The sequence below is a fragment of the Rhipicephalus microplus genome, chromosome 5 (genome assembly GCF_043290135.1).
Source record: "Rhipicephalus microplus isolate Deutch F79 chromosome 5, USDA_Rmic, whole genome shotgun sequence".
Taxonomy (NCBI): Eukaryota; Metazoa; Arthropoda; class Arachnida; order Ixodida; family Ixodidae; genus Rhipicephalus; species Rhipicephalus microplus.
The window spans coordinates 6,572,841-6,586,648 of NC_134704.1; the positions used below are offsets into that span (position 1 = coordinate 6,572,841).

At 46.2% G+C, this 13,808-nt stretch overlaps 1 protein-coding gene across 1 annotated transcript in view; it reads left to right on the plus strand.

Annotated features, from left to right (window-relative positions):
• Positions 1 to 10,280: 10,280 nt before the first annotated feature.
• Positions 10,281 to 13,808, plus strand: part of LOC119175081 (protein DENND6B) — an 80,716-nt gene continuing 77,188 nt past the window's right edge. Inside the window, exons 1-2 of the mRNA XM_037426299.2 lie at positions 10,281 to 10,701; positions 10,814 to 10,852. Of these exons, the coding sequence (XP_037282196.1) occupies positions 10,540 to 10,701; positions 10,814 to 10,852 (201 nt within the window). The 5' untranslated portion in view covers positions 10,281 to 10,539. The remainder of the gene's footprint in view (positions 10,702 to 10,813; positions 10,853 to 13,808) is intronic.

Consider the following 13,808-nt stretch of genomic DNA (forward strand, 5'->3'; position numbering starts at 1 on the left):
GAGGGACATGATGAAGTCTAGTTTGTCCACTCCACCCATGTATTTGTTGTAGTCTAGAATTACCTCAGGACATTCGATGTCGACGTGGGCCTTTGAAGCTTCGCTCCATCTTCTTACCGCGCCAACGTTTCCGACTCCTAGGTGAGTAGAGGCCATGTTGACCACGCCATTGTCTTGCCAACGGACAAGAGCAACGTCGCCGTTCACAGAAACCCTTTCATCGTAGCTTCCACGTCCTTCCTTTTTCATTTCTTTGTCGGTTTTCAGAACGCACCTGCCAAGCGGTTTCCTCTAATTGTGCCACTATCCAAAATACCGATCTCTTTCAACTCCAGAAGCAGTTTCACTGATGTGAAATAGTTATCCATGTAGCACTTGATGTTCTGTGCCTTCGGGATGTGTTCAACAAGGTGCATTACGACAGAACCACCAAGTCCAAGGTGAGAATGCTCTTTACTCGCCCCTGTTCCCTTCCCTTGGTAAAGCTCAAAGTCATGTGCTAGCCCATCAAAGCTGCACCGCACGAAAACCTTTACCCCTTCAGGGCTTGGTTTTCCCTTTACAAATTGCTTTGCAGCAATACGCCCCGTAAATGGCACCATCTGCTCATTGATACTATCTTTTTTTCAACATAGAAACAATGTACCTTTAGATATTTGTGCAAGAAATACTACAGTTTGGCAGTGTAATGCCAACTTGATGATGATGATTCTTGATAGTCTGGCGCACACCCACAAAGGGGGATCGGCCTAGAACCGGGTGGCAGGATCTTAACTAAAAGGCTAATGGTTTTTCAAACAAAACGTAATTTTGTGTTCTCTTCATTCTCTTCCTCCTTTTCGTCGTCCGAAAAGTCTCCATCGGAAACATCTCCATTGGCTATTTTATTAAGGACGTCTTCTGCTGTTTCATCGTCGACTTTTTGTCGTCTCGATGCATGATCTTGAACTCCTGGTGACAAAAGTTATTAACGTAAACATCATTTGATGCTGCCGGAAGTGAAACACAGAGAAATAGCAGCCTTTTAACAAAGGAGGCACTGAAGCGCAGTGTCCACGTTCGTGGACGCGAAATTTAGCTGAATCTTTCCGTCATTACAAATGATTTCCTATTGCCAAAATATTGTTAAAAGGCATGCGGGATATCTTAGTTATTACTGACAAATGCAAAATTTCACGCCAGCTAAAAAGGTACGAAGTAAACAATAAAAACATCAGAGCCACTTACGCGTCCCGCCATAGAAAGTGGAGGCGTCCATTTTGACTTTTGTTTACGATGTTATTTTGAACCAGATGCAAGAGATGGCGCCACACGTCCTTGCAGCAAGATGCAAAGGTTGCGGGAGCCTTGTTCGCGCGCGAGATTCAAGACCTATTTTCGAAACACCTAGGTGTGAACTTGGCGTCCACAAATGTGGACGTTGCGCCTGAAGGGGTTATAGTGGCTATAAAAGTTTTTCTGGTGTCGTGAACTAGGCGGCAAAGCCATAGAGTTAATATACAGACTCTAGAGGAAAAGCTCCCTATAGGGTTCATGCATTAAAACCCAGAACCGTTTGAGTGCCGCCATCATGGAACGATACTCGGCTTTCTGGTGATGCACGGAGGAAGGGTGTGACGTTCACTCGCAGTCGCCACTGCATGCTGCGAATACACCCGGCATTTTCTCTGTTTCGTAAATCTGTAACATCGCCGTAAGGGGCTGTCATATAAAATCAGGTTTCTGGCGCACGGCAACAAAAAAAAAACGGACACCGACTTGCCCGGCGTGCGAGCTGGTCGGCGCTATCGGCCGCATCACAGAACTTCTACCAGTTACAAGAAAGGTGGCGCTATCTACTTAAGAAAACCATTTACTCTGAAAAAAAAACCTAAGAAGATAAAAAATTGCTGGAGTGAAAATCATAGCCTAAAAATAAAACCGTGCCTCTGGCGAAATGGCGGCATCGACGGCCATCTTACTAGGGACATTAACGCCCATTGAATGTAATATGAAAACTTTTTCGGGTCACAACACGGAGAAAGAAAAGGTAGGAGAGACCCTGAAGTCACTCTTTATGAAGCCGGAAGTCGGCCATATTGACTGGGCAAATTTTCCTCTCTTGTTTACATCCGAATGTAAAGCAGAAGGCACGACTATCCTAGCCACCATAGCACGACTCTCTTCGCCGGCTCGGAAAGCACGTGAGCTGCGCCGCGCGCGTGTCGTGATGATTCGAAACTTCGTAGAGAACTACCCCGAGTATTATCATAAATTCTATGGTTGGATGGATGGATGTGTCTACCCTTTAGACCGGGCGGCAGCTAACGCCACCTAGCCGTAATACTTAGTGAACTATTAAATTTATCTTTTTTCTTTACTTTAAATAGTAAGGTTGAGAATTCGTACTTTGCAGTGAAGGGCTTAATTTTCACTCGTGCCTTGACTTTAGCCACCAATCAAATAACCTCCTTCTAGTCAAGTCTACCCGCATAAAGTCTATTTTGCCCTCCCTGTTCCTAAGCCCCAGTGCTTTGAAAAACTCTGCGCCACCATCCTGAACCATAGGGTGAAGCCCTTTACAGAACATTATCAAGTGTTGGGCAGTTTCTTCTTCCACTCCACACGCACTGCATACCGTGTCTACTCCTTCGTATTTGGTCCGATATGTCTTGGTTCGCCATACTCCTGTCCTGGCCTCAAACAGTAGAGAACTACCCCGAGTATTATCATAGATCCTTTCCTTGGCGATTTCCTGCTTAAAAGTTCGATAGATCTCTACTTCGGACTCCTTAATCATGCCAATTCTCTACAAATCGGTCTGAGCTTCCTTCACCTTCTTCTTAACCGATAATTTTTTTTTTTTTTTGGTTTGGCCCACTGCTGTTTTCTAAGTACTTACCAGTCAATTTTCTCGTTCACTTCCTCCATTTTGTAACGACATTCTTCATGTACAAGGAGCTGAAAACCTTTTTAGCCCAACGCTCCTCCCACATTTCTCTCAATCGCTTCTCAAATTTAATCTTGCTGCTAGCTTCCCCTCCCTAAAATGATGTCCATCCCATATCACCTTGTACTCTCTGATTTGGTGTATGACAGTGAGCTTCTAAGGCAAGCCTACCTATTCCACGTTGCTTAATTTCTAATCTTGCTTGAACTTCTGATCTCGTGCACAAGACCGCATTGCCGAACGTCAGACCGGGAACCATGACCCCTTTCCATATTCCTCTCACAACATCATACCTATTGTAATTGCACAGTGCCCTGTTTTTAATGACCGCTGCATTCCTGTTACCTTTAGTCGACACGTATATTTCGTGTTCCCTTAGGTATTCGGCCCCATTGCCTATCCATGCGCCCAGATATTTGTATATCTGTTATCTCTAGCGTGACCTCCTGTATTCTAAGCTCACTACCTTCATTATCATTAAAAATCATGACTGCTGATTTTTCCTTACTGAATCTGAAATCTAACCTATCTCCTTCATTACCGCAGCTGTCCATCGATCTCTGCAAATCATCCTTGTTGTCGATCATTAGCACTATATCATCTGCATACATCAATGCTGGTAGTGCCTGTTCAATGAGTTTTCCTTGTTTGAAGAGAGGTTGAAGCAACGTTACTTGAACCAGTAACGTTGGGTTGAAACCCAGTCCACTTCCCTCTAATTTGGCCTCCAATCCTTGCAGGTACATCATAAATAATAAGGGTGACAGGGGACACCCCTGCCTAAGCCCCCGTTTTACCTCTGCAGGCTTGGATACCTGTTTTTCCCACTTTATAATTACCTTGTTACCTTTATAGATATCCTCTAAAAGATTAGTGACTACATCTTCCACGCCTAGTGTGTCCAGTATTCCCCACAATTCCCCACACCTGTAGGTGTTCTGTGGCGCCGTGCGTTGCAGCTCCCATAGAGTTTCCTGCAATATTTACTAGATGGAACTCTGGCGCTAGTGTCTACGGGAGCTGCAACGCACGGCGCTTCAGCGAGCATGGGAATGATGGTTAGTATACACATTTGTCTAATATTCGTACTTCGGCCTGCTTTTGGCTCCGTGTGTGTTCGTGTGGCTTGGAGCTGTTTTCTTACGAAACAAGTATCAGCAAATTTTAAGCGGTTGCGCTTTACCATTTTATTTTTTTAGACTTACTTTCTAAATTGGCTCACGAAGTTTAAAAGGGTTCAATCTTCTTTCAAAACAAAACCGAAACACAGCAATAAACAAAGCCGCAGGTACGATTCGCCGCCCGCCAGTATGGCAAATGTGTGTACTGCCCATCTATCCCATGGTCGCTTTACGATCGCAACGCCAGAGTTCCCTCTAGTTAATTTTAAGAAACTCTATGGCAACTCCCGTAGACACTAGCGCCAGATTTCAATCTAGTGTATTTTAGGAAACTGTATGGTCCAGAGCGTGAAGAGACGCTGGGAAGCACGGAGGCCATTGCTAAAGTGAGCTAGAATACGGTAGTGGTATGGTGGCTAGAAGGGGAAGTGTGATGGACGGGAGCTGAGGAGCGCACAAAATAGCGATGGAAAACGCCGGGCGTTCTAGGTGGCGCTGCCTCTCTGTGAGGTGCCGTCGCTCAGTGGGTTCGCCCCGTCGCTCTCCGAAACCGCTCTAAGTTGTGGAGCGGCAGATTGTCTGAACGGCTGAACTCGCCCGCGTACCAATATGCAGTACTGATGCGCCCTTTTTTCTATTACACTACAATGCATGCAGTAATGTCGGTAAGGCGTGAAAGAAGACAGCGGAGAAAACGTGCGAGAAGTGTTTGACGTCGCTTTTCCCTTGTTTCGCAGCCTTTTTTTTTTAAGATGCTAAACTCACCTCTCACCTGCCTACGGGCAGCTGTAAGTTCTTTTGCATATTTACAAAAAAAAAAGGGGGGGGGAGTACGCTTTGTAATGCCGTACCGCTTCCTAATTACGTACACATGTACGCGCCGCCCGCGCGCGCTTCGCCAACAGACGAACTTGTCTGCGGATTTATTTCCTTTCCATTTTGCAACGCATGGCTCATGGAAGTCACAGTTCATAGGGAACGAAAGAATGAGAAACGCGCAATATTCAAGGGATCCTCGCGGCTGCTTTCGGAAAAGCAGATCTGGGACATTTCACTTAGTTATTTTAAGGGCATTTGCGCGAATGCATCATACAAGGCAGCAGTAATGGAAGTCCAGCTATTTTGCCCTCGGTTTTTCTTCAGTTTTATTATGTGTGCATGCATGCAGGCATATCCCCTTTAATTCAAAATTGATCGTCAGTTGTTTGCAACTGCGTGTCTTGGCATAAACACTCCACACAACTATTTTGAGGCACATGAGACAGTACACGACATTTATTTACAATTTTCTTTTCTGTACAATCACTTCAGTTTACTGGCACCTTCTCAGTTTTAGATGTTTTTGTCGATTTCTTTGAGCTACCTTGTCTATGTTTAAGGACTTCGTGAAGAAGTGAAGCCGCGTAAGCACAAAAAACTGGACAACTTTTGCCGTCAGTTCCTTGCTGTGCACCTCACAGCAACTCGCTGCAGTTTGAAGCCTGCCAAGTACTGCATGAAATCATGCACACTGAAAGCGTGCAGCTGTTCAGTAGAAAAAAAGAAAGTGAAGGCCTCCTCTAGCGTGCTTACCAAGTTAGCCAAGTTATCACACGGATACAGCAGCCCTCCTCTATCAAAGTGGCGAACAAGCTGACTAGCTTGTTTCCCTTTGCTCTCTCGTTTGTCTGCGGCAAGGGATGAAATGCATTCTTGGCGGCAGCTTTTCTTGTTAAATTTCCTAGCAACATAGCCAGCAATATAAAAAATAAGGCGGCTATCGCTCTTCTCGACTACATAGCCACTGTGGTCAGTACTCAGTGACTGGAGCACAGAGCTAGCTCCATCAATGTCTCCAACTTCCAGCATGACTTCAACAATGTCTCGAATGGCAAAAATGGCACTGCTGGTGGTTGGTGATGGCGCATCAAGGAGAGCATTCACAAGGTTTGCAGGAGAGTTTCCGTGTTTAGGTGGTCTAGCCAGGTTATAGAGACCCAAACAGTTCACGACGACAAGGAATTGCCCAGGACTTGAGTGGTCATTCGTGCCACAATACTGCCTGACTATGCCAAATGTGTTTGATATTTCGGGCCCATTGATCCCTTCTTGAGGCGTCCTTCGGAGCTCTAAACACCGACACCTTGTCCACGCACGACCTATACCCGGTTTTGCAGCCGGGTACAAAGCACGTACTTGACCTGGACGACGGCATTGCGTGGCTACATCCTCCAGCGACGATCTCGTTCGGCGAACTAGGTGACTGACAGATCAAAACGAAGCAAGCGCACCACAGAACACGGAGAGCACGCGTACCGATGGCGCACGCAGTGTTCGGGGAGGCGAGCGCCGGCATGGATGGATGGATGCTATGAGCGTCCCCTTTATGACGGGGTGGTGACAAGTATGCCACTAGGCTCGACAAAAAAAAAAAAAAAACTTTTTTCTTTTTTTATGTTGGCCTAATGCCTCTACTTCGATAAATTCTATCTTAATGGGAAAAAAAGGTAAATTTTCAGCTTAAGTTCTCTGCCATTTACGGCACACTGTCCATATTTTATTTTTCCAATATTTATTTTTGTCCTTTCTCTCTAATTTTCTGCCACCAATACTCTAACCGTCTCTTACTTATTTCAATCGCGGGTGTGTTCAGCTTTCCATTGTTGTCCCTAAAACCCAAGGCTTCCTGTAGGCTCGTGCCCAACCGTACACCTGGGTGGATATCTCCACATTCAATCAGAACATGCTCCGCCGTTTCCTTATCTTTCCCGCAGCATGTGCATTGTTCTTCTTCTTTACTGAATCTTGCTTTATAACTACGCGTTCTAAGGCAACCCGATCTCGCTTCAAACAGTAAAGCGCTTCCCCTTGAATTATCGTAAAATGCCTCCCTCCTTATTTCATTTTTGCCCTTTCGGTAGTTACTCAAAGCCGGTTTTTTCTCCATAGCTGCCATCCAGTAAATCCTCTCCGCCTCCCTGACTTTTCCCTTAACGCTCTTTGTTGACATATGGCACCTTAGGCACCTTAGTCCACTGCAGCGCCCCTAGCGGTGCAAAATTTTTTTCATCGCGTTTTGCGCCCTCCTTTCTCGCGGGGCGAATACGGCACCCGTCACACTTCCCCTTCTAGCCACCATACTAGAAGTGAACCACGGCGAGTGAAGGTCCGTTCGATTCACCTGCACCGGTCGGAACCAATTCACGGCTGTGCACGCGAAGTTCAGAAATTGTGCAGCGTGAGTTCAGCGGTGCAGGCACAGCACGACACCCGAAACGAATGACGATGTGCCGACAAGGTGCAGGCCTCATTTCTTTTCGCTTAATTTACACCATTCAGCAAACACTGACCGATGGCAAGTCGAACATGCGGACAGTTTATGAGGCGCAAACATCTTGGCAAAACACACCGCATTTGTAGAGGCGGGTACGGCGCCTAAGCCACCTACGTCTAAGTGCTGCGTCGTCTGCTCAGCTGCACGCGCGCCTGCACCAAGCCGGCACCGTCAGCGATGGAGGTGCAGGAAAATCATGAACCGGTGCTGCACCTATCCTGCACCTTTCGAAACGAATGGCAGGGTTCAGCGGTCGTCAATGCTGCACCGCTGAAACGAATGGCAAGGTGCAGCACCTCGTGAACTGGTTCACGTGGTGCAGGCGAATCGAACGGACCTTGAGTCACCATAGTATGGTGCACGGAGGAAGGAAAAGGTTCATGGAACCTTTTTCCACCATACCACGGAGGAAGGAACCTTTTTCCTTCCTCCGTGGTATGGTGGCTAGAATCTTCTAGCCACCATAACCATAGTAGTGGGCTCACTCGCAGTCGCCGGCCGGCGCCATGCATTGCGTTGACGCCGCCAATTACACAAACGTGCTTCGGCGCGCCTCCGCGGCCTAGCGCCACCGCCGCATTAAATGTAGCGAGCGTTGGCGCTGGGGCAGTTGCTGCCTGTTTGGAGTGGCGGTCGGTGTGGCCGAGTTTTGTTACTTTGAGAACTCGTCGCGCTTTGCATCCTCAATCCCCTAGGTTCTTCGGCGAACAGTGATGTGGCCTGACAAGCAGTGACCCTCAAACGAGGTTAAAATGCTTCCGCGGCCGCAAAACCACTGTTTTGCGCCAAGCTGTCGTACAGGTTACGTCCACGTGAAGGGCAGCAAGAAGCCGTCTTTGTTCGGCGTTCCGAAGGATGCAGCCCCGAAGAAGCAATGGGAAAGAAATTTGCATCGAGCGGACGAAGCCCTGGACAACACGTCTGGCGTGTGTGACCTTCATTTTCAGCCGAAGTATGTGCTACGGGACTACGTGCATATAATCTACGTGACTGGACTGCGTGTGACTATAACCAGTGTGCTAGAAATGCTTTCTTATTTGACAGGGAAAGTGGCATTTAAAAACATAATGACATGAAATACCAGCCAAGACACATTAGAAAATTTATTTGGTATTATACGTCGGTCATCCGGCAGCAACGACCACCCCACGCCAACTCAGTTTTTGCTAACCATTACCTGTCTGTCATTCTATGGTCTCGTGAAAACAGTTAGCCAGGGGAATTGTGACCAAGGCGAGCTAGCATCATTGCTGGAGATCAATGCTGCTACTGACACACTGCCACAAGACGATTCAGTTGGCAGTGCAAGCACCTATTGACCACAACCAGCATATTGCTAGAAGTGATTCCAGGCTGATCTTTTATGTTGCTGGCTATATTGCGCGAAAGTGTGTCATTAAAACAAACTGCGAAGTTTGCATTACACTACTCACGATGCCAGCTCAAGGAGAAGATTTTCAGCTCACTCGTCTAACCACCTTTCGTGACAAAGGTGGACTGTTGTATCCATCTAGCCACCTGTACAGTTTTGTAAGCAAGCTAGAAAATATCTCTACAGAGTGCTTTTCTTGCTACAAGTTGCATTCAGACAGCATATTGGATGTATTGACAATCGCGAAAGAAATGTTTTCCCAAGAAGTTGGGTGCGCACAACATGCCACGGCCTCTCAAAAGACGTAATCAGCTTTTATATTGTTACGCGGTTTTGTGAAAGGTATTAATTCTGATAGAACCGCGAAAAGGCAAAGCATCTTAAGTTGAGCCGCTGCTCCTGTAGAAGAAATATCCAGTAAGCAACTGTGCCCAATGTATATCTGATGAATAAATTTTCATGTACTTGTGCCCAGTACTTGGGGAGAGTGGCTTCCTGTTTTTGTTATCTGTGGATTTTTTACAGTCTTTGCATAGAAATATTCAGTGCAGAAATGGCCAAATTACAGAGCCAAGATAATGGAGATCTGCAGAAAGAATGAGCAGCTGAAAATTTTAAAATGCTGTGGAATGTATAACATTAAGAGCTCGTGGTAAACTCCCGAGTGTGTGCCAAGGTCAGCATCACTAATAATTTCACACGCTCGTAAAAGGCGTGCGTGACAAAAGTAGGGTCCAAGAAATGCAAAGAATCCAGTTTACAATTGATAGCCGCGCAACGTAAGCTTTAGAAAGTTCGCCATCACTGCTTATCACTTGTAAGATAGTTTAAATGCATCTCATGTTTGCACAGCATCCCTTGCATGCATCGAGTTCTGCATGCAGTTTAATCGCACGAGTTACGCGGACAGAGTTTATGAAAAGAATGTTTTCTAAAGCTTTATTCGCACGCGTACTGACGGTATTTGGTGTGTTTCATTTAACATCAAATAACGAGCTAACAGTTTAGCTGCATACACCATGCTACAGTGTTCTAGATGGTTACCTACGCGCACATGTAGGCCAACGGCCTACGCACCTAGCTCCACGCTAGTTTTCTTTTTTTATTTTTATTGTCTTAGTGACATCTGCATCACCGTTTACACTGCCAAAATTCGCGCACATTTCCGTCCAGTGCATGGGGTAACAGCGCACAAAAAGCATGATTTCCGTTGAGCACCAATGCCTCCGTTAGGCAGTGCCCTACATTGATGTCGCTGGTAGCGCCACCACACGTGTGACATACCCGGCGTCAAGCAGGGGACCTCAGCAAGCCTACTACCCTATTCTAGCTCACTCTACCATTGCATCTTTTAGTACCTAGGCCGCCCGTGGGCGTCAGAAAAGCACCTAGCTCTCAGCCACTCGTACTAGTTTGCGCCATGACTCACCGTGGCGCTGCAGTCACCGGCTGCAACCTGCAACGTTGCTGGCACCACTGCTGGCACGGAGGAAGGAAAGGTACCTTTGTACCTTTCCTCCTTTCCTTCCTCCGTGGTTGCTGGAATGTAAAGGCGCCGCCGATTGTACTGCTAATACACTGGCTGGCTGCAGCATACGCCATAGATTCGAAAACAAAAACAATTTTTTATGCATATATTTTTAATGCTTTGTGAAATTAGGTGTGGCATTAAAGTTTGTTTTGGTAATTCAAATTTATAAAGGCATTGAGCCTGTAGGCATGGCAGAAGGAATTCGAATCTCTTCGTTAAATCCGGTTTTGTTATCCTGTTTGGAGAAACCTTGAGGCGCATCGGCCAACGCTGATGCAGTTGCCATGGTGGGGAAAGATGGACGCCAAGGAAGCGAGCAGTTCGCCGAGACGAGATGACAGTTCATCGCGACTCGCTGCGTGCGAGAGCCTCTCGAACTGGATCCACTGCATATGTGTTGTCGCCTTCGACCTGGAGTTGGGCCAGGCGATGGAGGTAGTCCACGGCTTTCTTGCATGCCTCCGCTTAATTTTTTTTCTTTTCCATCGGACGAGTACTGCCGTACTTCATGCTTGTGACGGTGGTGATGGTGTGCCCTTGGTTTCAGGTGGTGCTGCCGAGCGATGCGCAACTTTCCGAAAAAGAGGTAAGCATATCGGTGTTTAATAATAGCACCAGAACGTGCTACAGTGTGATGAAAGACGTTTGGCAGACTGTTTTCGATGCACTCCTGCTGCGCGACAGCTTTCGTCTTCGCTTTCTTACCAAAAAGATTAGAAATCCCGCCGAAGAATGTTCTCTGGCCATGTTTTTTGTGCAGCAGTCGTGTGTGTGCATGTGAGTGTGTTGCTAGTTTACGTCTGATATTTTAAGTGAATACTTTAGGAATATAGCCATGAGTAGGGTTGATGGAAGGCGGCGTTTTCACTAGAAAATTATTAAGTGTTGTTAAAGAAATACCTCAGATCCACTAAAGGTTAAGTACCTGAAATGTAATAAAATATTTGCAACTGGCATAGCAAAGGTACTCTAAGGCACGTGCTTCAAGAGAAAATATCAGATGCTGAAAAACTCACTTCATTTTCTTGAGCGGTTTTAAAACGCTTCTTGTATATTTAATTGATAGCCAACTAATAACGGATAATTTATTGTGTCTTCATCCCACGCACAGCACACTAGCCAACGGAAGGGGCGAGGGGGAGGTGGAACTGTCCTCTTCCATATACACCACTGATATACAAAATTAAAAAAAAAACATATACACATGCAGAAATGTAAATCTCTATTCCCCCCTCCTGGAGGGTTCTTCAATTTCGTATGCATAAAAATTGATGGCATCCTCTCTGTGGTCCATATTGGTGCAGATGTTCTCTGGTGGCACAACGGTGATTGGCCACGAGATCCTATGTGCGTGACAGTGTGCATGAGGCTGCAATGTGTAAACATAGTGTGCACGTGCGTCACGCAGCGCCCCTTCGTCATTTCCGAAATGCGCCACCGACATGCCCAGGTGCCTGCCGACTCCATCGCCTACCGCTGCCGTGTTGTTGCCTTGTGATTGCGCTAGTTTAGTTTTGCCTCACGATGCGAATTTGAGGGATTATCAGCTGCTAGTGAGGCAAGTTGATTTGGTAGTCCACGAAGAAGGAGCGAGCTTCGAGGTGTTTCTTCACCGAAAGTTATTACCTAAAATTGAGAATGCACATTGCAATTTTCTGAAAAGTACCGGCTTTTTTGGCTGGCGCAAATTAATAAAAGTACTTGAATAAACTTACCGCAGCATGCGCCACGCATTACCGCAGCATGCACCAGTATTACCGCAGCATACACCGTATTACCGTAGCATACACCACGCGAAGTCTCTATCTGCCACGCATAGTATATTTCTCGGCTATTTCCACCAATTCCAATCAAAGAGGCTCAACATCAGCACTGTTTAAAACACTTGGGGAGGGAGGGGAGGGGGCACTGCTACTATGGTGGTGTGGGCGGCAGCAATATAATAATATTATTATATCTCTTGTAAACTTGCCTAGCTTTGCACGACTCGTTTTCGATGGGAGCTGCTGCGCTTTGCTCATCCACTCTTAAAATTGTGGCTCGAGAGACTTTGGGCTTTCACTTGTTTTTGGGCCACGCAATTTGTAGTGTTTGTAGTGAAAGCGAGATAATGGGCCCTCGTAGGTCGTGGCGGGCAGCCGGTGTACGCGGTGGCTGGTATATGTGTCGCACATCTTGATTTTCAGCTCTTGTATTGAGTGCACAAGCGAGGCCTTCCTGATCCGATGAGCTCGTTAAAGTAGGACAACAAAAAACCACAATGCTTCCCTTTCAACATCGTACACAGAAACAAGTGACGAGCCCCAACAAACCGCGCTGCAGCACGCGAACTGCTGTAGGTATACCCAGGGAGGTACCCAGGCATGGCGGGAAAGGGCGACAACGGCAGAAGTGACATCACATGAACACTATGAATAGGTAGAATGTGGTTTAGTGTCTGTGTAGAAACCAGAAAAATAGATGCACTGCCATTCTGACACTGGCGCCATCTCGAGGGGCCTCACCTTTGTGCAACCCACATATACAAACACATTCACTAACATACAGTAAGGGTGATTGAACCCACCCCATAAAGAAATAGGATAAAGAAACTTTGGATGAAGTTCACATCTTAAAAAGGGAGGTATTAATCTAGGGCTTGTTTGTTTTGTTAGACACAATCTAATGAAGCTTAAACCAGCACACAATAACACCAAGAAAGGTATAGGAGATGTACTAGTACATTTTAGTAGCAGTATAATAACAAATACATGAAATAGAAAGGTATGAAAGTCAGTGAAAACAGAAATTTTCGCATGTACCGACTGCCCCTGCCACAGTAGAAAGAGACCCTGACCACTCTTGTACTGGTAAATGTTTTATATAATTGTGAGAGATGCAGAGTTGAAGAGCATGCCACTGTTTATGCCAGATGTTGTACATAAATCATGCATCAATTTCTATTTTACGTAATTTAATTCCCGTGTTGATCGCTGCCTTAACCATAGGTCTGAGTCTGAGTGAGCCGCGCTTGTTTTTCTGACCTATGATCTTAACGAATAAATGGCAGAGAACATCAACTTTTGCCTTTCCGTGTGCTCTGCAAGTATCTTGAATTGTGAGCTGTAGTTTGATGAGATTAAGACTCTTGGCAGGAGCAACTATTAGAACTGATTGAAGTGTTTCACATAATGAAGTCAAATGACTCTTGCACTAGTGCCATGCAGTGTTGGCAGTAACGTGTTGCTGATAATGGCATTAGGGGCAACATGTTAATTTTTTTGCTAACTTAGTAATGTACTCATCAGTGTTTCAGAACTGAAATGAGTAGCTACCTTGGAGTAATATAAGAGAGGAGCGTCGACTCTGCTCGTCTGGAAAGGATACACTTTGCAACGCCACTCCATGCTTTGCTGCGCGTTTCCCAGATGGCGCTACGAATGGAGAAAAGCGGCAGAGGGAAGGCGCTGTCCTCGAGCAGAGCCCCGGGCAGAGGCTCTGCCTGTCGTTGCTATAGCAACGACATGGATGCGTGCTTGGCCCCATTCGTGGGATTGCTCACC